The sequence below is a fragment of the Engraulis encrasicolus genome, chromosome 6, assembly GCF_034702125.1.
Source record: "Engraulis encrasicolus isolate BLACKSEA-1 chromosome 6, IST_EnEncr_1.0, whole genome shotgun sequence".
Taxonomy (NCBI): domain Eukaryota; kingdom Metazoa; phylum Chordata; class Actinopteri; order Clupeiformes; family Engraulidae; genus Engraulis; species Engraulis encrasicolus.
Genome location: NC_085862.1, coordinates 34,030,869 through 34,057,294, shown reverse-complemented (window position 1 = coordinate 34,057,294; position 26,426 = coordinate 34,030,869). Strand labels below are relative to the sequence as shown.

The window sequence follows — 26,426 nt, the reverse complement described above, 5'->3', positions numbered from 1 at the left end:
TTGTTGTGGGCAATACCTATTGGAATGACGCACCTGTCGACACGCGTATCATACTCTCAAGGCAGCCACTTCTATGTTCTTTAATTTCCCCCGTAAAACTTGTGAACTCACACCACATATTTCCCAATAGTGTGGTAATGGAAAGGAGAAGATGGCAAGTGTTTTGTATCCAAAGAGATGTAAAAGGAAGATGGAGAACATATTTTAAAAAATATCCCTAACAAATTTCTTTTTAAATTTTATTTTATTTCATTTTTTATTTTTTTTATATTCTGATAAAAAAAAGCCCATACGGAGGAGGAGGTGGTGAATCATGTTTAAATGTTCTGTAGATCTGATGTACGCAGTAGAAGTTTTGAATGTCTATCAGTGTTCTCTATCTTGCTATCATTTAATCTTCGTATGTGTGATGTTCTTTGCAGAACACTTGTGTTTGGCTCATGAAATCGATCTGGTCAGTGCACATTGGAAAAAAAACAGATAATAAAACACACATTTGAAGTAGCACCGTGGTTAGGCATCTTTTGTCAGCGTATTGCCTGCCTTGTGATTCAATGGTGACAATAAATATAAAGGAAAGAAATAATAATCTGGGTGGCAGTTAAAGACTCAAATGAATATTTTGTTACTTTGTGTTTCTTACCACACGGTGCTGCATCATCACTGTATAAGAGAGCGTGCTCCATTGGGTTCATTTCACGAGCCAGGCCATTCTTACATTAACATGAAAAGAAAATACCATAATGGATCCTTTTTCAGCAAACGGTGCCGTTTGCCCCCCCTTATTCAATTTTGAAAAATAAAACCTATATTGAAGAAAAATGTGCGTTGTGATGTAACATCTTGTGATGCAGGGATTGGCTAGCTGATATGCTGTGTAAGATCTAATTATGGCGGTTCAAGGCTGTTAGTCACCCTTTGTTTGATTGCAGAACAATTAATTTATTCATACATGGTAACAGTAGTGTTCCTTATATTTCTTCATCTTCTTATTATAATCTCATACTCAAAAACTAAAGTCACAAGTATGTTGTCGACGTGGGCATATTTATGAGAAAGTAAGTCATTGTCTAGTTAGTCTAGTCACTGCCATATGTCCAGAAGATGGCACCCAACAGAAAAGCATGAAGTTTATCCCAATGCTGAAAGTCACGTGTGGCCCATTAGAGTGACTCATCCATGAATTGGTCCCTCAGATGACCGACACACACACACACACACACACACACAGCAGACGAACAAAATGTAGGGTCTGCTTTTGGACAAACACAGTACTGTCGTCTGAAGCATTGAATAGCTTGAAGACCAACTTGACCAAATCTTGTGGTATATGGTGGTTATGTTGGTGAGTTTCACTCAGAGATACAGGGGTTAGACAAAAAACTGAACCACCTGGCTTTAGACCACAAGAACATATACCCAGTCATGTGCTGTATATTGACCATGTTGAGCTCGCAATGGGCAGCTCTGGTGGAAACAGGAGAGTTGAGGTGCACATACAATTCTTGCATAGTTTGAACTGGTTTTATGTTTTTTAGACACAATCTGAGTTAGCACCTGAACATCCCTTTCAGACAGCTACCTCTTGCATCCACAGTTAATCCTGTTGGATGTGGTTCATCCTTCTAAGTGGTATGCTGATATTACCCTGGATATCGTGGATTTTGATACATCCCAAAGACTGTGTTGGTCACAATCACAATGCGTCAGCAAGACGTGTACCAACAATTTGTCCACTTTTGAACTGTCACCCATATTGGTTTTGTGCATTGTGAAATTTTGAGCAAAATTGTGCTCTTACACGGCTTACTGGTGCAATGTGCAATTTATTCAGTTTGTCCACCTGGTTGGTCCAATTCAGCCATGAAACCTCCCACACTAAAATGACAGGTGTTTCCGTTTCATTGTCCAACCCCCTGTGCTGTATGTGACTGTAGGATTACAATTCAGTCAGAAATATGCTGTAATGTATTTGACAAAAGCAATTTTGTAGTACGTTATCATTGGTATAGGTCAAGAAAAAAGCACTTCAACACATGGTATTTTTTAACACAATGCTGAAAGTCACGTGCGGCCTAGTATTGTGACTCATCCATGAATTGGTCCCTCAGATGATCACAACAAAACATAAACAGACAAAGCAGATGAATCAGACTGACAGACTTTATTGGCTATTTACAGGGGATCGGGCTCTTACAGTCAACCTGCTCTTCAAAAATCACACCTGTTGCCTTCAAAGTGGAACTCGCACCTGTCAAATATTGACAAGAAAAGTTCAATTGCCCTGACTGAAAAAAAACAACAAAACAAAAAAGTTACAAAATACCAGATATCTTCCCAGCAACTACAGTACTTAATACAAGATAAAACAAAATAATAAAATAACAAAAAAACAGACCACAAAAACAAACAGCGCCTCAACCCAAACCTCAAGTCTGTGAGTGTCGTTTAATCTCAATACATCTGTGCTCATAGGGAAAAGAGAATAAATAAAAACCACACTCACTGGGTTATGGTGATTTACTGAACCTAGGACGAAACTACTCTTATCATGTTGAGACATCAGCACAGGCTCACCATCACATGCCTCATGTTCCACTGGCAGTAGGTGTGTACATTAGATTGGGAGACATGATTGAACTACAGCAGGGCGTATTCCAGGGGCACATGCCAAAAAGATGGTTTAGTTCGTAACCCAGCTAAATCAACCCTGAGTGAGCAGTCTGTCTCCTAATAGTTTGTCTCCTCTTATATCCTTCCATAAGAACAAAGCCACAGGGTTCTTCTATTACAAGTTGTCACCTACTGAGTTAACATACAGAGGAACGAGATGTCTCACAAGCATAGTAACCCAGACAAATGGGTGAATCTTCTTGTAGAACAGTGGGGTGTGCTAGGAACATGGTTAAGTGATAAATCAGGCTTAGCTCACCTACAGGATCTGGTAACCCTGCTAATAGATATACCTGCAGGCATCATTCAGTTAAAATGAGTACTCCAGGCTCATTTAGATTATTTACCTCTACAACAAGGTTAACTTAACCTGCTTTACAACTGAACCAGCTTCTTAGTATACCCCCCGGCTCTGACTTTGTTTTGACATAAGAATGAACCTCTGGAACCCTTCAATTACGAAGTTTAAAAACAAAATACTCGTGCAGAGTTTATCTAGCTGTGTTTTTAGCACTAAACCCCTTTTCTGGAATACCCCCTCTAGTCTACAGACAGATGACAACCACCCGGTAGTCCATCAGTGGCTCGAGTGTGCTCTGACAACTGGGCAAAAAGGACTGCTGTAGAGCCCCTCTGGACTTAGCGTCTCTGGCTCACACTGTTGAAACAGCACAGGAATGTAGACGGTGGCGACCAGAACAAGGCAGTCTGACTGGTCAAACATTACGGAGCGCACACCAAGCCATCACTGTCCAAATAAAACGGATATAAATAAAATCAATCGATACAGGGCGGCAGCAGTGTCTACATGTTTGGATTGTGGAAGCCATGTTGGGAACAATAAGAGCGGGACCTGATCCAGTGATTCCAGAGGGCCGATTTAATCACTTATCCAAGTAATGATAACTCAGGGAAAGTAGTATATCCTTTCACTTAGCTAGAAGAAACAACCAACTTTTTAGGAGAGTTACCACTTTCTGTTTTAACCTTTCTCTGTTGGTTACCAAAACACATTCTGTTGGAATACGGCCCCCAGCCTGAGGGTATTATTGCAGTGTAGAGGGAATTCAAAATGGCGGGTGGAACAGCAGTGGTGTCCCCAGCACTGGGTCGCAGCACAGAGTGCCCTTTGGCCCAAGTGCAGCACATCTCATGAACTAGAGTGGGCTGCCAACCATAGACATTTATAGCAAGAAACTACATAGACATCTACTGCACCGACAGTAGCTGCAACCGTGACTGGTTTCAGAACAAACTCTGGCCTAACATAGTGTTGTAAGGGAATGAGGAAATATTGTGCACGGTGGTGGCTATGGTCTTTGTTTTTTTTCCGGAGTCATAGCCTCATCTGAAATCAGATCCTTGTCCAACATAGTCAACATTTCAGGTCCATCCAAAGACGCACTGCTTTGGCACAGTCACATGACTTCAAACAAGCCCCATGGTGGTGGAGCCAGCCAGCTAGCCAGGATTCCAAACGGGGCCCCTATGACTGCTTGTTGTGTGGATAGTAGTGGTGATTTCTGTGTGTGATCCAAGGGATAAGCTGTAGTAATTAGTAGTGAGGCCTGAAGTGAGTGTTGAGAGAAACGGCAGGCGTCGGAAGAGGTGGTTTCAGCAGAGTACAACTGGGCCGCCCCATCACGGGAGAGGGCAGTAGCATTCAGGGTTCGAGGGCCACAGGGCTCATTAAGACACAGTCGTAAACACGCGCACACGCACGCGCACACACACACACGCACGCACGCACACTTAGAGGGACACACACACTTTGAAGGGCACACAGAAACGGGCAGATTTTCTGTCCCTCACGTTCACATTCGTCCTTGCTCACACATTCACACGCACACTCGCACACAGATAGGAAGGAAGTCCATCTCCTCTCTGTTGAGACGCTGACAAAATCAACCAGGTATTTACAAGAGGAGCTCAGCTCAGCAGGCCTGAGCTCGGATCAGAACCCAGCGTCTGGTTTTATGAAGAGAGCGGAGAAGGCAAAGGCCAAGAACACGATGCCTCCGATGATTGTAACTGTGAAGGAAACACAGACACACACAGTCACACAGACACACACACACAAATACCAATCAACAATAATCTACAGTAGAGTACACAAATGTATTCATCCCGAAGGAATTGAAGGTGTCCGGCAGCACACACAAAATATACTATACATTGCACATGTATAGTATACATATAGACATATACATACGTATAGACATACCTGTGTACATTTAGCCATTACGCAGATCATCCCTCACCCACACACACATGCACACACACAGCTGTGATTGGTGTAATCAGTGAAACAATTTCTTGGGAAAATGTTACGAAGAATTCAGTGCAGTGCAGACAGGCGTCACAGCTCACAAGATATTTTTGTGAAGAGATACATTTTGTGCAGTTATCTTACCAGTCCTGACAGAGATCTTCTGTGCGATCATCCGTCCACCAATCACGGCGAGCCCTGTGCAGAGGCAATGCCCCAAGGTCCCGCCCACCATCACTCCAACGGGATCCTGTAGAATAAAAGAAAAAGAACAAATTAAAATGATGGCAAAAAGAAAAGAAAAAGAGCGCGTGTGAAGCCACAGGCTACAGGGCTTTTATCTTAGCAAGAACCCTTGTGGCCTACTTTTTCCTCCTCATCAGCAGAGAGTAGTCAAGGCCATGTAACTTTCATCTTAACTTGCACATGGATAAGCTAGAGACAAATAAACATCATATAGTGCACGCCACAGAAGAATATGAGCCTGGTGAATACTGCCGTGTCGACAGAAAATATCTGCCAACTCCATATCGTATGGAATACCGTACTTCAAGAAGACTCCTCTACTGCTTACAGGAAAGCAGCGTAGCTCAGCAGAAAATTACCCCCAAAATAAACTTCTCATGACAGAACGAAATAACACTGCCTTTTATCACAAGTCATGTTGTAGAGGTGGAAATCAAAGGACCCAAGGCTTTCTTGAAGGCCGTCTGTCCCTGTATGCCTCCACATATGCTGAAGTGGTGATTCTCCTTCAGCAACGTTGCATAATGAGCAGAACTTATCAAGTTAGTCGGTAGCTGTGAAGCAGTGTTTCTCAAAACGTGGTCCACAAAAGAGGTTAATTTCAGGCTACCTATGCATATTGTATTTAAAAGCACATGTATTTCACAGTCATAGGGACATGATGCTGTAGCAAGTCCACCAGTAACTAGGACAAGGTCCCAGAGATATACAGTATTTTTCAAAGAATAGTGGAGCACTGGTGGAGAACAGTAGGGCACTGGGTTACTACGCCGGCGACCCGGGTTCGATTCCGGCCTGGGTCATTTGCCGATCTTTCCCTTTCCTGTCTCTCCTCCACTGGCCAGTCAAAAATAAAAAAGGACAAAAAAAGTCCTAAAAAAAGTGGTGCTCAGTCTAAAAAAAAAAAAAAAAAAACGGAGAAAAACTTGATCTGAACTACAGAAACGACTACTGAACCCCTGAGCCTCCTCTTCTCTTCTCACCTCTCGGGCGCCCAGGATGATGGTGGTGAGCTGGGAGCGGTCGCCCCACTCGGCCAGGAAGGTGAGGGTGAAGGCCTGCACGAAGATGGGCGAGATGACGCTCCGCCAGCCCCTCTGGGGAATGGTGGCTGTGGAGCCTGTCTCCACATCGGGACTACCGTTGACCAGCTTGGAGCGCTGCAACTGTTATAGAAGAGAAGCAGAGAGGCAGGCTGTCAGTTATTAAATGTATTACATTATAAATATGAGCAAAAACAATCACAGTTTCACAGAAGTAACCAGCTGGAGGGTAGGCAAATAGTTGTAAGTCAGTAATAATACATTTTCAAAAATCCATTTGCATCATCATGCTCTTTACTTTGGGAGAGGTATCATGTCCACTTTGTATGAATTGTCTGACTAAACAACTCAGTGAGAATAATAAGATGAGCGTTAGTCAAGAGCCAAGGTGGGAAATGTTCTGCCCCTGTGTTCGTTCAACCTATGGGGTGTAAATCACAGCCTCCATGACGATACGATACGGTATCGATTTCTTAAAGCAGGGATTCAATTATTTTCGATACTTAAGAATTCCCCACCAAACGATTCCATTTGATTCTTTCCAATTCGCCTTTGGCTAAGCCCCGCCCTCTTGGGTTACAGTTACTAGGTCGGACAGATAAACTTTCTATGCTGTGATATCAACGTGATTAATGCAGTGACTGCCTATCGCAGCAGTTCTTCACTCCTAAGAAGAAGAAAAAAAACACTCCTCCATTCATAATTTTTATTTCCTGAACTGTCATGCATCACAGTTGTTTAGCTGTTGCGAGATCTCAAATTCTCACCCTGGTATCGATAGGCATATTGTAACCAGTGGCACCATGGTGAGCTAACTCGCATAGCCTATGTCTCTGGCTCAAACTGTAGTTGTTGGACGAAATCACCCAACGTGATGGATGTTATCATCTTCAAAGCTACCACATCAATGTGTAACATTAACGTTTGGCGTTTATGTCTTCAGTAGCTCAAGAAAATAACGTCCATCGCCTGCTAGTCAAAACAATCCTGACGTGACTGACAGTTAACTTTGCTAGCGCTGTTTATTCATTAATTTAGGTCAGAAAACCAAAATCCTATCCTGAAATATGTTTGTGTTTTGCTTAACCTTACTGAAAAGTTACAAGAGTGAGATGGTGGCAAGATTGGAGCACACAAAGTATGTTTGTTGATCCGTGAGCTTTCTAGTCGACTAAGGATGCCGAGACCCTTCAAGCCAGATTATTCAACTGCTAGTAATACTAGCCCGGTTTTAGGTAAAGAGGAAAGCGATTACCTCCTGTTACATTGCGGGGAAACTTGCACTATGTCACAAATACCCCAGGCACAATTTCCAATCATATTTTAATAATAATGCGACCATCTTGCTAAACTCTACTTGACAACATGCGATTTCAGCATTGAGTTCAATGGAGCGCCGTCAAAACTGTCCGAGTGTTGTCCGAGGTTGTCCTTTTGCTGCGCTGTGATTGGTCAAAAAGGGCGAGCCTTAGCCAAAGGTGAATTACTTTTCCACTTCTATTATGTTCTGGAGCTATGGCTTTGGACATGGGCCAGTGCTTCGATTATTTTCGATACTTAAGAATACCCCACGATGCGATGCGATGCGATGCGATTCCATTAAACCGCCAGCCGATACATCGACATATCGATACATTTCGATTATTATCTACACCCCTATGCTCTTTAGCACAACAGAACCAAGAGATGACCAGAGTAGTTCTATTTCAAGAACAAGATGAAGTCTCACCTTCAGGAAGTGGTAAACCTGCTATTGGATAGTCCACAGGTGCCATTTAGTTAAGAAAATGAGGACTCTGGGGCTCTTCTACTAGATGTTTTACCACTAGCTCAAGGGTCATTTAACCTGGTACTTAGCCAGGTGCTTGGAATACTCCCGAGGTCAGTAAATTAGACTTTGATGGTTTGGAGAATGGGTTAAATATTGTATGTGTGCATTCTTTGAAGTTGGATGTGCTTGAGGCATACAAGCACATCATGCTGCTGTAACGGAGCAGCTCTGGTGTGGACCCTGAATTTGTTACACGACACAACGCAGACGATCCCGTAACACTGCCATTATGATGACAAGCATGCATTTGTGGTAAAGGAGTGAGCTAAAGGCTTTGTGCTTCAAATCTCTATTTGTGTGCATGTGGCTGTAAAGGATTTACCATCACAAAAAAAGCTATACGTGCAAACCACATGGGCATGTGGACTCAATAACGACCGCAAGAATGTGTCAAAAACAAGGAAGGAGAACTAACCATGTGTTTGTGGCATTTGAGGCATCTGTGCAATGCTGACGTCTGTTTTCATGCCCAACGTACCACCACAGTACAAAACCAAGCATGAATGAATTCTCTGACTGGTACACTTCTTTTAATCAGTCAGTTTACCGGCACATATTCCATTCCACATTTGCATGCACGTTTGCATCCGTCACTGTAACTGCCCATCTATGCTAATGACACTGGGCTATGCGTGTTTGGTATGCTTGAGGACTAATGATTTTCAATTCTTGGCAAGTGACAGAATCCTGTACACAACTTCTATTACCTTCTAAGATGAAGACTTAAAATCTATCCACAAACTAATGACATGACAAAAAACCTCAAACCGTTAACAAGAGGAAATGACACAAGGAAATTCATGCAGGTCATAGCTAAGGCTCAGAACCCTTCCACCATGTTTCGCCTCTGAAGGCGCATTCAGGCCGACTGAGAACCGTGCTGGTGTCCATTTCCGCACCTAATTACGAACTGGCCGGCGACCGAAAAATACTTGTTTTTTTCTCTGTGAACCATGACGACAATGTGGATGTCAGCAGGTTAATCCCGGTAACACAGTCACATGCGGAAACAGTTCAGAGCCCGGTATGAACATGGGTGGTTTGCAGGTGAGCACTTAAGTACCGAACGTAACTGGTGGGGGTACTGGCACCGGCACCATTCTGGTCAGCCTGAAGACATTATGGTTGCACCAAGGCATGAGCCCGATCACAGGACGCCGTGACAGTTGGGGATTAGCAAAGATTACAAAATTATCTGTGGTTAAAAGAGGGAAGTCCAGGGGTGGAAGGAAGAGAAGAAATTTCCTCAACTACAAACACCACCAACAACAGCCAAATACATGACTAATAATTATAATTTAATACTACTGCTATCATCACTTGTTAAGAATTCTTTTCTGCTTTATTTGGTGCATTCCGCAGAGTGCTCCAATACGGTTCCTATACTACAACGTGTTGTCATGCAATTCTCCCCAGTCACAGAAAATCAATTTGAAATTCTATCGTTTGTAAAAATAGACAAACATGGAGGAGCGGTGGCTTGATGCTCCGCTCTGCTGTTCCATACTGTACTGTGTGGTTATGATGCCCAATGTCGTTCTATGCTGTTCTCACCTCCTCATCCTTCCGCAAGCTGAGATCAAGATCCCACCTCCTTCAGCTCCTTCTGTCCCTCAAGCTGTACGGTGCTGTGGTCAGCTGTGCTGTGCTAAGCTATAGTATACAGTACAGCCCCGTATTGTGCTGTGATATGCAATGTTATCCTGCATCGTGTGGCAATATGACACATATCTTGTGCTTTTCTATATTTGATGCAGCAAATTTACCCCAAGGAGACATTAACATGTCTTATCTTATGTCCCGTATCTAGCTGTGATATGCCATATTGTGCCATATCGTGACGTGCGGTGATATGTTTTGCTATTCCGTCCCGAATCAGTCTGTGATATGCCATGTTGTCCCGTATCGTGTGGTGATATGCTAATGCTATTCCGTCCCGTACTGAGCGGTGATATGCTATGCCATGTTGTCCCATGTCATGCTGTGCTATAATGCTCGGTCATGCTGTCCACCATAGTGTCGTGTCTGTGCTGCTCTCACCTCCTCGTCCTTCTTCTTGATCTCAGCCTGCACCTCCTCCAGCTCCTCCTGGCCCTCGTCGGGGCTCATGCGCAGGCCCTCGCGCAGCATGCGCACACCGAAGATGGCAAACAGCGCCGTGGACACGTAGTAGGTGTAGATGCGCGGGATGATGGTGGTGGCATAGCCAAACAGAACTGCAGCATAGAGAAAAAAAGAAAAACACACAAACATTCAGTGTGAGTGAGTGTAGGAGTAGCTATGAAAGGGAAGGGGAGAGAGGGAGTGGGATGTGTGAAGAGCATTTCACACAAACAGCTTTTGTACACACCTCTGTCTCTGCTTACAATCCTACACAAAACCTGACCTATTGTTGTGTTTCTTTGTACACACACATGCACACACGCCCAAAGGTATAAAAACATTTTTTCGCAGCCCACAGATCTTTACACTGGCGAGAAAGAAGCTGAACAGCAAGCACTATGCAAGGATGAGGAGATTGCTTTGTATACGTTCAAAAGCAGCTTTTGTGACATATGCATGATGCAATATGATGTGCCCGTCTCCCACTGTTTGAACTTAAGAGGCCATATCTGCTACATGTTCTCTTCGTGGCAATATATTTTCTTTTTAAAAGACAAAGCACACTCTACGGTGACAAGTAGTGACAAATCTAGCACAGCTCTAAGGCAAGTTTGTTAAAGACGCATGTGGGAAACATGTGTGTGTGTGAGTGTGTGTGTGTGTGTGTGTGTGTGTGTGTGTGTGTGTGTGTGTGTGTGTGTGGAAGCAGACAAATGTGCAAAACAGAGTAAATACGCACCTCTAAATTAACTATACGGTGCAACCGGAGAAGGACTAAATCATAAGTAGAAAAGAAAAAGAATCTGGTGCCACACAGATGTCTATTGTCTGTTTATTTCATCAGTGCAACCACACTAACGTTTCGACATGCGTCTTCGTCACAGTCCTCCGAAAAATTATGCCGAAACGTTAACATAAACAACAGAAAATAGACATCCCTGTGGCACCAAATGCTAGGATGTCGTGTACAGTACAATCTGTGGAGCATGAGGTCACAAGACTCTCTTCTTTTGATATCTTCTCTACTTCCCTGATAATAACTAACTTCCTCATAGCTTTATGACGGCGATAGATCCTGCTTGCGAGTGCACAGTCTATGCAAACTATCAATCTTCTACAGGAGGACACGATGGCTATCCGTGACAATAACATAAAAATCACACAGCCCAGCCTTGAGACAGAAATGGCAGACCAACATCATTCCTCCAGTCCTTTACTCCAGCCTTGCGACAAGAGAGAATCACTACGGCATCCATCACGAGTCACAACATATTTTTTATACAACATACAGTATATCAGACGTTATTTTCTCATTTGCAATCAGGATATTGAATAGGGAATAGAACCCCCACAAAAAAACTGTTTAACAGCAGGAAACAATATTGTTTTCCCCACAAATTAGGGACAACGTCGAGGCAAGGGGCCAGAGGCTGAAGGAAAAGACAATGGAGGAAATGACATCAATTTACACCCAGGCCAAGGGCATCAGCCGCGTCTCACCTGACAGGCAGGTCATGAGACCCAGGGCCAGCATGGCGCCCAGCAGCACGGTGAGGCGGTTGTAGCGCATCGCCATGATGGCGGCGATGAAGAAGGTCTTGTCCCCCAGCTCCGACACGATGATGACCGAGATGGCGGCCACGAAGGCGTGGATGAAGCCCAGGTCCCCTGCCTTGCTGGGGTCATCCGCGCTGACTGCCGGCCCATTGGGACGCCCTGTTGGAGCCTTCTGCACAGATAGACGTGGTACACAGGAGCAACAGGAGAGATTAGTTTTATGGGTTGGGTGGGGTAAGTGCTCCTAGCCTAGGGTGTTGTCAGCATGTCAACGTGTCAGGCAGATATGTACATAATGTGTAAGGGGTGTGGGTGAAGCTGATATGGACAGGCTGAGTCTGGCAGGCTGACAGTGTGGACACCTGTGTGAGGTTTTATAAGACTGATAATTAATTTTATTACACAACAATACTATTATAAATTATTGCACAATAGACATTGTAGAGAGAAATGCGGTTAAATACTGAACGGTGTGCAAATTAAAAGTCAATGGGTAGTGTATTTTCTCACTTTTCAGTATACTTGAGAAATTGAAGAACAAGACAAGCGTGTGAAAGAGGAAGCACCATCTTTCTCGCGCATGGCATTTTAGACAGACATGAAAGACAACTTTAATCCCAAAATATTTCATTCCAAAGCACTCTGCTTTGAAATCACCATCATTTTGTTTCCAGTCAACTTCAGTAACGTGGCCATTCAATGACAGAACATGAAGCCAAGTCCCGTTTCGTCATTCACTTCTGATTGGGGAAACCGCTGCTTTCATTAAATTCGGTCCCCATCAGGAGTTGGATAAGCACAATTATGTGGGCATCTTTCAGATGGACTGTTGTTATAACCTCGGACTCGCTATGATAGCTGGCACTGCGTTAGACAGACAGACATAAGTGTCGGAAGGTAACCAGATCACAACTCCAACATCCATTTTGGCCACCACTTCTAGGGCATCGGTATACAAATCCCGAGGCAATAACAACCTTGTAACCGCTATTTGAACTCAAATCGTACGGAGCTCAGTTAATTGTACATTAATTACGCGCATGTAAAGCTAATTGCTAACCAAGTGATGGATGCCAATTCTGGCTAACTTTTAGCTGGCTAGCTACCAACGCGCAGGTACACAGTTCATACTGCTGCTTAGTTGACTTGAAATTGTGCAGAAATGTTCAGCATCTGAGCACTCAATTGCTCTTCTCAATAAATAGCGATCCCCTTACCTCCACAGGCTGCTGCTCCAGTACAGGTTTCTCTTCTGGAATCCCAGCAACTCCGACCGAAAACAACACGACAGCAAGGGGAAGCAGGACACATAGCAGCCTGGCCGCACCATGCCAGCCAGCGGCACGGAGAGCCATCTTCCACGACTACTTGCAGTGCAAAAGGTAAAGAAATCAGAAAGAACACCAGCACATAAACGTGTGTAGCTGTTCTTTCGATTTACCCCGGGTAATCAACAAGGTAAATACATGATACTCCACCATCAGTTCTCCATTTCCTAAGTTTACTACCTAGGGTTTTGCGCACACACACTAACTTGCTATCTGCTAGAGGGCGGTATTTCGCGAGGTCCCAATATAATTGGACTTTACAGTTCAAGACGTGTACATAAGGCGCTGACGTAACATTATAGTAGTGTGATGATTGGACGCCAAACCGATCACTGATGCACATCATGGAAAATGTTTTCAAGTTGGACGAGAGCTGTCTATCCCCACAATTTGGGAATAGCTTAGCCTTTTACAATTGCCCAAGCCATTCTTGTTGTCAAGAAGCAAACATAACACGTGTGTATGTTTTCTTCTTTTTAATTTTGTTTTATCGTAATCAAGAACACAATGATAACACAGTCACCCATTAGGAAGTACTAATCAAAAATAACATTTCAAGCAAATGCAATAAGAATGCAGGCCAGGGGTCAAATTCACATCTTCAGGATGCACAACATAATACACACACACACACACACACACACACACACACACACACACACACACACACACACACACACACACACACACACACACACACACACACACACACACACGACATTAAGAAATCTCAGAAAAAGTACTGAGTTCAAGTCAGAGCAGGGCTAGTCGTTGACACCTGAGCCCGTTGCCTCCATCTGTTCACAACAGTAGACTATGTAGCATACAGCACTTCAGTTCCCACAGAACCTGGCACTGTCAATCATCCTCAACCTCTGATAAACACTTTCCAATACCAACCACAATGTTTACAACTCATAATGCACATTTTCGTTTTTTCCCTTTGACATGGAAATAGGATAAACATAAGCAAAAATGTTTCTTTTATTCATAACATATTCAAAGCTGCTTCATGCACGAACAGATAAAAATATTCCAACAGCAATGCATAGCATACCGATAACAAATACTGCATCAATTAACCAGTTATAACATATCCACTTTTAAACAAACCACGGAGAGTTTCGGTTAAAACACAAATGGAATGAAGGCTTTCCGCTGGGGAGGGTAGTCCTCAAACTTGCTCTGGTAAAACTCCTGGCAGAGTTGAGCTGCTAGTGCCTGGTTAAAGAAAACATAGAGGACGACAAGCCACCAGGTCACCGAAGAGCCACCCAAGCACAAGGCCATGGAGACGTAGATGAGGAGCTCGGCAAAGTAGTGAGGGCAGGAGACCAGCTCAAACCAGCACCCATGTGGCATATGATGGCCAACTGCCGACACCGCACCTGCGGAAGGATTGAGTAATGGTGAATATTTTATTTATTTATTTTTTAAATATTTTTTTTGTCTTTTAGACTTTATTAGTGACAGGAACGTTTGAGAGAGAGAGACAGGAAATATTTTTGGGGGGCGGGGGGAGAGACGGAGAAGGGTCGACAAAGGACCCGGGCCGGAATCGAACCCAGGTCGGCCGCGGGCACTGACAAAGTGAGGTCAGTGCTCACCATCAGAAGAGAGAAACCATAGGCAACAGCTATTTGAGCGGAAATATGAATTCTACTTTTCAGTTGTAGTTCTATTAGTACCCCTGCCGAGAGACTGTGTAATTGTAAATGGGTAACATAAGACAGATAAACACAACACAAGACGAGACAGTTCTGACAACCACACAGCTCTGGCTATTGTTGAATTACATGCAAGTAAGCGGCTGGTACCAAATGACTGACCGGTGTTTTTGGTGCGCAGACTGGCCAGCAGAGCCAGGCTGTGGTGTTGGAGCCAGGAAGCCCAGATGAAGAGCACGACTCCCCCAGCATGGCACCACTGCAGCTGGCCAAGGACAGATAAGCCTGGGGGGTTCAGAGCAAGAGGGAATTCACATTGGGTAACGTTTAGATGACACACACTCATCCAGAGGGATTTGCTGTTATTTTGGTATGTGAACACTGTCTGGAGGAAAGCGTGGCTACATGCCTTGCTGAAGTCACTTCAGTTTATGTCCATGGGTGGTGATGAGGGTGTAGTCGGACAGTGGTTCGTATCCTTTTTTTCTTCAAGCCCCCCTTACTTGTGTCAGAGACAAGCCACGCCTCACTCACCCCAAAAGTCTACCTGTATATAGCCTACAAACTAAAACAATTAATTCAAGTGATGGATTACAATGCCTCTTGGCAGAGACACTAATCAATACCTTCATGAGGAATATGCTTTAATCTGGTTCTATTTTGGATTTTTTTCTTGGGATTCTGTTGGCCTGATTATAATGTCCATATAATTTTGGAAATGTCACAACCTCAACTCAAACAAAATCCTGTGCATCCCCTGCAATCTCTGTTTAAGACCCAATGCAGTGGAGCACAGTAGGCCACATCTGTCCCCATTTAAAGACTCACAGGCGCTACATTGCACTACAGACCTTTGCTGAGATGATTTAAATGCAAACGCAACTGCAAGTGAATGCTCTTATATTCAGAGGGCATGCCCACTCTGCCTTCTTAACAAAATTAAACTCCATATCAGCCACACTGCCCTCTGTCTCTGCGGCACTAACTCAGTTATACTTTGACTTAGGCTACTCTGTGCTCCTCTATTACTGCTTGTTTATGATCTCTTTTATGAATCACTTTGGATAAAAGCATCAGCCAAGTGCAATATACTGTTAATGTAATGTAGAGTGAAAATTGAGACAGTAACCCTTTTACCAGAAAGTCCACATATCGTACCTTCATCGTAGACTGGAATGTCCAGACAGAGCACAGTCAGCCCTAGAAAGATGTAGTAACTCAGGCCAAATGCATACTGGACTATGTGGATGACTCCATCTGAGAACACGCTCACGTACAGGCACTCCAACAGACGCCTCAGACTGTGGATCCATAGCAAGATGTGAACTAGCAGGACAGACAGTGGGCGATCTGCGGGGACAAAAAATGATCTTCTGTGAGGAAAGGCATATCTGACCTCCTCAACCTGAGAAATGTTCATGGATGAACTATCTGAAACTTACCTGTGCCTGAGTTGGCTTGTCCACCATTCAAAAAAGCAAGTGCATCAGTCAACCACTTTGGGAGACCCTCCTCCAATAAAACCGCTTGGAGGAGTAGGACCAGGAGGAGGCCATTCCATACAATGGAAACAGTGTAAAAATGGCAGAACCATCTGTGGAAAAAAAGATTTATTTGGGAAAATTAGCAATCTGCAATTGCCTATCACAGAGAGCTTAATGCAAAAGCCACACTAGACCATACACAATCCACACAATAAAGGATGTTGAAGTAGGCAATCAATGAGGTCCACACAAACCTATTAAGGAAAAGGTCAAGTCAGAGATCTGCACTTGCTGACCCCGAGAGAGCCCTGTAAAGTGTACACTTACAAGCCTCCTCATAAACTACATCTAACTTACTTTTGACCAGTACCCCACACGCCCAACTGTTTATTACACCATTACTACAAAAGCAAAGCTGTTAAGTAGGCCTACCGTAAATAACCTCAATGTTAATATATCCAATCACCAAGAGATCTAGAATAGATCTGGAAAACACCGAGATCTCAATGGCAAACCACTATGTGTAAGCGCTTCAACAAAAACGAGACAATCGCTGCTTTAATCGTAATTCTAACCTAATCACATGTCTATTATGTCTCTATAACGAATGTAATCGACATGACAATGCAAACAAGATACTGAACCAACAGCTGTCACCTCTTGGGAACATCAAAGCTTCGTAGGAAGTCCGGCCGCTTTATCTGTGTTTTAGTTTTCCCGTATCGGATCAGGTCCTGGAAAAGCTGAATGAAAGGGGATTTCTCCAATTCCGCTGCATGGCGTGAGAACCTATGGAGACAGAGAGCCAAGAAGAAACCAAATCCCAGAGAAAACCATGTCACATCCACAACCCGCAGCCCTCCAAGCATCGTAATGCATCACGACGTAGCCTACTGGTCCAACCTTGAAATCTGCTCGCTGAGAATAGAAACAATAGTTCCACTTCGATAGTCACTTGTAGTTACTATCAGCTAACAGCAGGTGGCAGCATACGTTTACAGGTCTACGTTTTCAGTGAGATCAGCCAGAGACGGTTCAACAAGATGGGCTACTGTGTGTGTGTGTGTGTGTGTGTGTGTGTGTGTGTGTGTGTGTGTGTGTGTGTGTGTGTGTGTGTGTGTGTGTGTGTGTGTGTGTGTGTGTGTGTGTGTGTGTGTGTGTGTGTGTGTGTGTGTGTGTGTGTGTGTGTGTGTGTGTGTGTGTGTGTGTGTGTGTGCGTCAAACTCAACAATAATATAGAGAACATTTGAAATGACTGCATTTACACACCCCTGTATTCTATCATAACTTTATTAATTGCAGGTCTACTTCTCATGGCAGTCTACAATGGCTTTGTCTACAATGACTGTGTGTACGCTACAGTCAATGCAATATCCGGTCAGAATTTGTTAAACTGAAGCAGATGCATTGATACGATAATCTGAGGAAACTGAACACTTTGAACTTGCCTTAGGTTACATGCGCTGCGGGACGTTCGCAGACTATTGCAGATGGACCCTATCTCCAGACAACAAAGAACACACAGGCATATTTATTTAGGCTTGCCTTCTAACGACTGCAACAGGAACTTGAAAACATTATTGTGGGCCTTCAACGATAAGATTTCACGTTCTATGCAGGATCTAGGAAGAATAGACCACCTTGGAAACCTGATGTCACTGTCGGGTTCACATCCCAAATTGGCCAAGAGATGGCCTGTCCTTACTATTGCAGATGTGACAATCCACACGTCGCTGTCTTTGTGACACATGTAGGCCTACACATCACAATCCAACCTCCAAACATTATAATGAGAACGTCAAGTCAAATCAAGTCAAGTTTATTTGGAAAGCACTTTGAAATACAATAGAGACGAGCTGACCAAAGTGCTGGACAGGTGCTGTAGGTAAAAAAGATCTGAGGACCCCATAAAACACAAACGTAACTTGAGGACACAACATGAACACAGAAAGACCTGACAATAGGAACAATAAGGCCCATTATGAAGTCAAGAGTGCAAAGGCATGATAGAGGGATTAGAGTGATATAACTAAAAATAAGGGATAAAAAAGCTAATGCGATACATGAAATCATAGGGCACTTGGGCAGTAATTAAGATATACTAATAAATAAACTGTAAAAACATGCATAGCTGTAGGCCCTACAGGTGTTCATATTACCACTTATTATGGATAGGCCTACTACAACTTATTACGGATACAACCGTGTAATTACGAGATGTAATTAGAAAATGTCACCTTGCCCATATTATAACTGTGATTCATTTTCAGTCAGAAAGCAAAGCAGAAGCCAAGCTATAGGCTTCAGAACATATTTCTCCTCTTGAAAGCATGAATTTAGTGGTTGATTTGTGGTCAGTCTATTTGGCAAGTGACTGGCTATACTGCTGCTGCCACCTATTGACATGTGACACACACGCACACACACACACACACACACACACACACACACACACACACACACACACACACACACACACACACACAGAACAGCTTTGCAACCATTGCTAAACTTAGCTAGGACTGTGTTACTCTGTGTGCCCCTCTACATATTACCTACATCCTGATATTCAGCTGTGAAATGCAAAGGTGTGTTAACAGGATGAGGTTAAGTTGTTTGCACAGAATTCTGTGGAGTCCCTTCAGCTATTGTGTGTGTGTGTGTGTGTGTGTGTGTGTGTGTGTGTGTGTGTGTGTGTGTGTGTGTGTGTGTGTGTGTGTGTGTGTGTGTGTGTGTGTGTGTGTGTGTGTGTGCGTGCGTGTGTGCGTGCGTGTGTGCGTGCGTGTGTGCGTGGGTACTGCACCAATCTACTTTCTAGAGGCCACTGCTATTGGAGCACACCAACAAGGTGGGGCCCTCGCTCCATGTGGGGCCCAAATCATGGAGCCCACATGTTTTGACCCCTTTTACTGGGGTAGTTTTGTTGTCTCTGGTCAAAGTAAAAGTGTAAAAACATTTCCTCACTGACAGGTTAAGGTTAGGGATTGTACAACGATATTAAGGTCGGGCTGTGTGTGTGTGTGTGTGTGTGTGTGTGTGTGTGTGTGTGTGTGTGTGTGTGTGTGTGTGTGTGTGTGTGTGTGTGTGTGTGCGTGTGTTTGTGTGTAATGTGCCATGGAAGAGGGCCCTTTCTTGTTGTCTAGCCCAGAGGCCAAAGAGGTTTTATTTAATCCATTCCTGTTTATTGTTAACACTGATATACGTTTCTTCTTGAAAATGAGATGTTGGCCTATCATGTGCAACCTAGCTCGGTATATGGCAGCACATCCAGGTCAGGGTCATGGCCTCCATTTACCTTTTCAAAGAAGCCTGCATTTACAGATAGGAAAGGGTTCTCTCTCTCTCTGTCTGTCTTTCTTTCTCTCTCTCTCTCTTCATATCTCTCTCTCCCTCCCTCTCTCTCTCTCTTCCCCTCACTCTCTCTCTCTCTCTCTCTCTCTCTCTCTCTCTCTCTCTCTCTCTTTCTTTCTTTCTTTCTTTCTTTCTTTCTTTCTCTCTTTCTCTTTCTCTCTCTCTCTCTCTCTCTCTCTCTCTCTCTCTCTCTCGGTCTGTGCTGCAGCCTATGTGCTTGTAGCTATCACTAACAACCACAGTTCATAATGCTTGCTTACATTTGACAACAGGAGGCAGAGTTATGAATATCTATACAGAAGTACACATAGAGCTCTCTATATTGCATTGTGGTATATAACAGTTCTTTTTACCACTATTGACCACCTGCTTAATCCAACACATAGCAATAACAACCTAAATGCAGCATCACATGCCAAGTGCGAGGAATTTGCTAGATTTTTTAATAAAAAGATTGCTGACATTAGAGAAGGCATCCAAGGTGGAAACGCAGCAATCTCTGTCGCCCACTCAGGCGATACACCGAGGGGAGGGTTAAACCCCCCTAGGAGACCTGAGAGCTTCCAAAAGTTTTGTCCAATTACAGAGGACGACCTCTGTAAAATAGTCTGGGAAAGTAAGCAGTCTACCTGCAGCCTTGACGCGATCCCCACACATCTGCTAAAAAACATACTTGGTTGCTTAGCAGCACCTTTACTGCAAATTGTTAACACCTCTATGCTTACAGGCATTTTTCCAAGCTCATTCAAAACAGCCATGGTAAAGCCACTCCTAAAAAAGACAAATTTAGATCAGAATTCTTTAAACAACTACAGACCTATATCAAACCTCCCCTTTATAAGCAAGGTACTAGAAAAAGTTGTATTTAAACAGCTTAATCAACATCTGGCTGGGAATGATATCTTGGAAAAATTCCAATCAGGCTTTAGAGCCAACCATAGCACCGAAACAGCACTAACCAAAATAATAAGTGATCTTAGGCTCAGCACTGCCGCAAACAAAGTTTCAGCACTTATCCTCCTCGACCTCAGTGCCGCCTTTGACACGATAGACCACAACATACTAATTGACCGCCTTGAATCTTGGGTAGGCTTGTCCGGTCACGTCTTAGAGTGGTTCAAAACATATATTACAGGAAGGCAGTTTTTTGTCACCATCGGAGAACACGTCTCCAACAAGTATGATGTGCCTTTTGGAGTTGCTCAGGGTAGTTGCTTGGGCCCTCTCCTCTTCTCTCTCTATATGTTGCCCCTGGGCTCCATCATCAGAGAGCACAATGTTGATTTTCATAGCTATGCCGACGACACTCAACTATATATCTCTGTCGAGCCTAGCCAAACCACTGCCATTCATGCCTTGACTAAATGCATGTCTGCCATCACAGATTGGATGAACAGTAACTTCCTAAAATTAAATGAGGATAAAACTGAAGTGTTGCTCATTGGGCCTAAGGAAAAACGTGCAAAACTCCACTCAAGCCTAGGTGACCTAAGCATACACATTACAGATAAGGTTACTAGCCTAGGTGTGGTCATAGACTCGGATTTGAGCTTTGAGCCTCACATCAACAAGATAACAAAATCTGCTTTTTTCCATCTTAGAAATGTTAACAAAGTGCGCGGCTTGGCCCCCCAACAAGACGCTGAGAAACTTATTCATGCCTTTGTCACCAGTAGGATAGACTACTGCAATGCTCTCTTCTCTGGTCTCCCAAAAAAATTAATTGACAAATTGCAACTCATTCAAAATTCTGCGGCAAGAATCCTAACAAGAACCAGAATGAGAGAGCACATCTCTCCTGTCTTGGCAGACCTGCACTGGTTACCTGTCTCATACAGAATCGACTTTAAGATTCTGCTCACAGTATTTAAAGCATTAAATGGACTTGCCCCTAGCTATATCTCAGACATGCTCTCTTTTTATGCCCCTGCTCGAGCTCTCAGGTCCACTGATGCCAAGCTGCTAAGGACCCCCCACCCCCCGCAGAAGAAGATCGGCGACGCCGCGTTTGCCTGCTATGCGCCCAAGAGATGGAACGCCCTCCCCATCGAGATTCGATCAGCCACCTCCGTCGACTCCTTTAAGAAGCAGCTGAAGACCCACCTCTTCATCCTTGCCAACTCCTAGCTGCCAAGGCGTCATAGTGTCCCAGCTGCCGCAGCGCCCTTACTACTCGCAACCAGCCCTGGCAGGGGGCTCCCCTAGGTGGCCGCTGGTCTCTGCCTGAGGTTTCTTCCTGACTACAGGGGGTCTTTTTTTTCTCAGACTTCACTGAGCTTTTTTTTTTTCCCCTTACAAACTATGAATCAAGCGAAAGGGAGTTTTTCCTCACCCCTGATGCCACCAGGGGCCGCACCTGAGCGCCCAATCTCTGTGTGACTATCTATGACTTATGATAGGCCCAGCCACTATGGACCTTACACATCTAAGAATCCTGGTCCTATCCTACGTTGACCTTATGACTCTACATTCTCTGTCTATCTCTTCTTCCTCTGCCTTCCTGCTTTTTCTGCCTCTCCTCTATACCTCTCCTTTTAAATCTATCTCTAAAAATGTTTTTTTTTTTCCATTTGTTAAGCACTTTGAGTTACATGCCTTGTATGAAACAGTGCTATACAAATACAATTATTATTATATTATAATAACATATGAAAATGTGTGCTGCATTAAGAACCAACCTTAAGAAAAAAAAAAGTGAATATGATTTCTGTGGTAACAGAAGTGATGGCAAAGAACACTAAGCTGGACTGCTGTAACATATTCCACATGGCTGTCCCAGGCAGTGCACTATATTAGTTCTGGTGACTGTTGTGTAGTGCCAGGCTAAATCAAGGCATGCTGTGTACTGCATGCAGTCATAGCATCTCTCTCTCTCTCTCTACAGACATCGACTGCAGGCCTTTTCAACGTAATACTTTACTGCCTATGACTTGAAACAATAAACAAAACGCAGCCGTTACTTACAGTCCTGCACATTTACGAGGACAGGTAATAGGAGGAGAGAGAGAGAGAGAGAGAGAGAGAGAGAGAGAGAGAGAGAGAGAGAGAGAGAGAGAGAGAGAGATGCCTGTCTTGTTCTTTCTGTGTGTGTGTGTGTGTGTGTGTGTGTGTGTGTGTGTGTGTGTGTGTGTGTGTGTGTGTGTGTGTGTGTGTGTGTGTGTGTGTGTGTGTGTGTGTGTGTGTGTGTGTGTGTGTGTGTGTGTGAAACAGGTCCACTCTTTACTCCCAAGCTGTTGCTGTCATCAGATATGTTGTTTTTTATGTTGTTTTTAGATCTGTTAAACGTTGATGTGAAAGTCTTGCTCCCCGACTTCCCCCCTGCCCATTCCCCCATCTCTCTGCCCGTCCTGGTCCGTCCGCTGGTACATCAGTGTGTGTGTGGCCGTGTTGGATTAAAATCCCAGTCCCACGTCCCAGCTCCAGGTCCAGCTCCAGCTCCGAGGCCTTTGATTCCAGGATGCCTCCTAGAGAAGCGCTGTATCCTGTCTGAGGAAGTGTGTGCTGTTTCCTGCAACCCCCCCGCTCCCCAACCCCGCGGCGCGCTCCCCTCCCTCTCTCCCCCCAACTCTACCTTCTTCCTCAGAATGCCCAGTCCCCTCGTTAGGCCGCCTCCCATCAGACCCTAATAGCACACACACACATACACACACACACATACACATGCACGCGCCCTGCACACACACCCACACAGGCGCAAGCACACTCACACACACATACTACACTCTCTCTCTCTCTCTCTCTCTCTCTCTCTCTCTCTCTCTCTCTCTCTCTCTCTCTCTCTCTCTCTCTCTCTCTCTCTCTCTCTCTCTCTCTCTCTCTCTCTCTCACACACACACACAGACACATACACACACACACACACACACACACACACACAACCCTTCTGCTTTCCTCTGTTCAGCTGACCCCTATACCACAGTGGGAGATTTTGCATGGGCATCTCTTGTAATGAGAGCTGGCAGTGGCATGGGGCACGCTCAACACATGCACGCACGCACACATGCACAATGTACATGCATGCATACACACACGTATACACACACACACACACACACACACATGAGAACACACACACAAGAATCCACTCATTTGTGCAACAAAAGGGGAAAGGAATGTCTGTATTATGATTGCTGGGGGGAAGAGGGATGAACGAGGAAGAGAAACACAGGAAAAGGTGCTGAATTAGAATTTCAAAAGTGCAGAGGCTGTCAGCGCTTTCAAAAAAACGCACTATAGTGCCATGTGGGTTTTTTTTTGGTTCAACTTGCTTCAGTTTTTAATTGATAGCCTACTGTTGGAATTGCTCTGTGTGTCTGGAATTGTACTGTGTGTAATACCATGGCCATGCGTTACCATAGTTACCTCACCAGGGGGACGTTGGCAAGATTTCAAATTCTAGACACGTTGGAAAATATGTAAAATCCAGATTGTCTCCCTGGGACCGTCTACTGATGAAATTGGTCGCGGTCAATAAATCTTTAACCTTTAATGAAACGGTAGTGTTCAGGGAAACTTTTGTAACGTGTGTGTGTGTGTGTGTGTGTGTGTGTGTGTGTGTGTGTGTGTGTGTGTGTGTGTGTGTGTGTGTGTGTGTGTGTGTGTGTGTGTGTGTGTGTGTGTGTGTGTGTGTGTGTTTGCGTGTGTGGGCGCGCACATGTGTGAATAGATGTATGTCTTCATATGGGCATTTATGTCTTTCAGTGTTATGTCTGTCTGTGTACCTCTATCCATGTGTGTCATTTTGATTAGTGTTGATGAATTGGTTCATTTTATCCATGGTTTGAAAGATGTGCTTTTTGACTAACAAGACACGCTTCCATAAAACAGCCAGCTCAGAGTTTCCAGGGGAATTCATGTATAACGTATAGTGCCAAAGTAAATGCGCTGTAGCCCTTTACACAATAGGATACTGTGACTCCAACACACCCTGTGTGTGCATATAGGTTTAATGGCAGTGTGTGTGTGTGTGTGTGTGTGTGTGTGTGTGTGTGTGTGTGTGTGTGTGTGTGTGTGTGTGTGTGTGTGTGTGTGTGTGTGTGTGTTGCGCTGTAAGGTTGTGGTTTTATTAAGCATTTTAATTGCTCATAGGCCTACTGAGATACACAATATATTCCAAAAGAAAAACACACCAAAACTGTCTAAATATCTAAAACAGTAACAGTGTAATTCAGCACAGCAGCTCAGCCATCTGCTGGATAATAGATGTGCAGTATAATGGACTACATAACGGACAAAAATAAAAGAATTAGAGTGTTGTTTTTGTTAAGTTTGGCTTTTATGAGTGAGGTGAGGTAAAGTGTGAGGTTCTGAAAAGTTATCATTAAAGGCTATTTCATTAGTGTCATAACTAACTGGAAAACATAACAAAATCGAAATGAAAGAAAAGAAATAGAAAATGAATGTGTTTTCATCGACTAACAGTCCACCCCCTTCACACCTCCTCCTCATCTCTTCCTCACCCCTGGCATACCAATAGTCTCACATACTACAGTACAATGTAGTCATACATTAGTGTTACGGAGAACATTTGCTATTGACGTTTTTTGGGGATGGGGGGTTTCTTGAAAAGGTGAAAAAGTCGTGAGACTACATTGGTGTGTGAGGACCAGGGTGACCAAGGAATACATGAGGAGGTGTGAAGGGGGTGGACTGTTGGTGGATGAAAACACATTTTCTACTTCCTGCAACAGTTTTGTCGATAGATTTGTGTGTGTTCCATCTGCCCTGGCCAATGATGAGGGGTGGGGTGTCACGTAGATTCCCCCTGTGCCAAATATGTGTGAATGGTGCCCGCTCTTTTCCTTGTTATGTTTTCCAGTGCCCTCCTCACCACAGGGTTCAGCTTCACACACCCACACACACAGCTTATCGAGTCTGCATGGCATACCACACTACAGCACTCACCCAGGTGAAAAAGTAGTTCAATTTAGTATAATAGAAAACACAACTTAAGTGTACTTAGCATGTTAAAAGTGCACTCATACTTTTAATGCTAAGAAAAAGTATGTTTACAATATTCTTATTTAAAGTGTACTTAAAATTAGATGTAATTAAGTTGCTCTCTAAGAAAGTACACCTAGCCAACCATACTTAAAGTGGACTTGGAAGATGTTTGCCTTAAGTGTATTTAGAGGAATATACTACAAGTAATAGTGTTCTAATAGTGAACTTACTAAAAGTGTATTTTGTAATAACATATTGTAATTGTACTTTTTGAAAGTGCACTATGATTATACTTCACCCACATGTCTTCCAAGTGTGATTTTATAAAGTGCGCTTTAAAGTAAATAACTTTTAACATATTGCTATTGTACTTTTTCTAAGTGCACTATAATTATACTCAAAGTAACGTCCCTGTGCACAACCACTTGTCCAGGTGCTGGTGATGTGCAGTAAGAGTAATCCAAGTAAATGAAAGATGAATCACCGCACACTGGTATCTTTGCTGGTAGTTTATTCCTAAATAAACTACCAGCAAAGATACCAGTGTGCGGTGATTCATCTTTCATTTACTTGCACTATAATTATACTTCACCCAAATATCTTCAAAGTGTGCTTACACAAAGTGCATTTATCCATCATGCACCATCATGCATGTCCCATCATGCAATGCACTTCTCGGTGCTACATTTCTCAAACAGAAAGCCAGGAATATCTCTGATTTGCATGGAAATATTAGTCATAGTTATATTCTGCGTTTATTGTAGGCCACCTATTGTTCCCACCGTCATGGCGATGGTCACGTATATGTCCTGGTATATTTAGGCTCACACTTCCCACTTACTTAGGGTGGGAGGTGAGAAAGAAGTAGGCTAGGTGACCAAATAAGTGATAGTGGTTGAAAGGAAATGACTAAACATAGGTAGGTGGTACA

General features: G+C 43.7%; 2 protein-coding genes across 2 annotated transcripts; both read right to left on the bottom strand.

The window, feature by feature from the left end:
• Positions 1-2,145: 2,145 nt before the first annotated feature.
• On the bottom strand, positions 2,146-13,256 carry tmem165 (transmembrane protein 165). The gene is made up of 6 exons (XM_063201347.1): positions 12,940-13,256; positions 11,666-11,894; positions 10,103-10,278; positions 6,172-6,354; positions 5,087-5,192; positions 2,146-4,704 (listed from the first exon to the last, which is right to left on the bottom strand). Exons 1-6 carry the CDS (start codon positions 13,075-13,077, stop codon positions 4,628-4,630), a joined length of 909 nt encoding a protein of 302 aa, XP_063057417.1. The 5' UTR covers positions 13,078-13,256; the 3' UTR covers positions 2,146-4,627.
• A 165-nt stretch (positions 13,257-13,421) lies between these two features.
• srd5a3 (steroid 5 alpha-reductase 3) lies at positions 13,422-17,098 on the bottom strand. Its single transcript, XM_063201346.1, has 5 exons — positions 16,859-17,098; positions 16,160-16,311; positions 15,876-16,067; positions 14,880-15,002; positions 13,422-14,438 (listed from the first exon to the last, which is right to left on the bottom strand). Exons 1-5 carry the CDS (start codon positions 17,068-17,070, stop codon positions 14,179-14,181), a joined length of 939 nt encoding a protein of 312 aa, XP_063057416.1. The 5' UTR covers positions 17,071-17,098; the 3' UTR covers positions 13,422-14,178.
• Between the last annotated feature and the right edge of the window lie 9,328 nt (positions 17,099-26,426).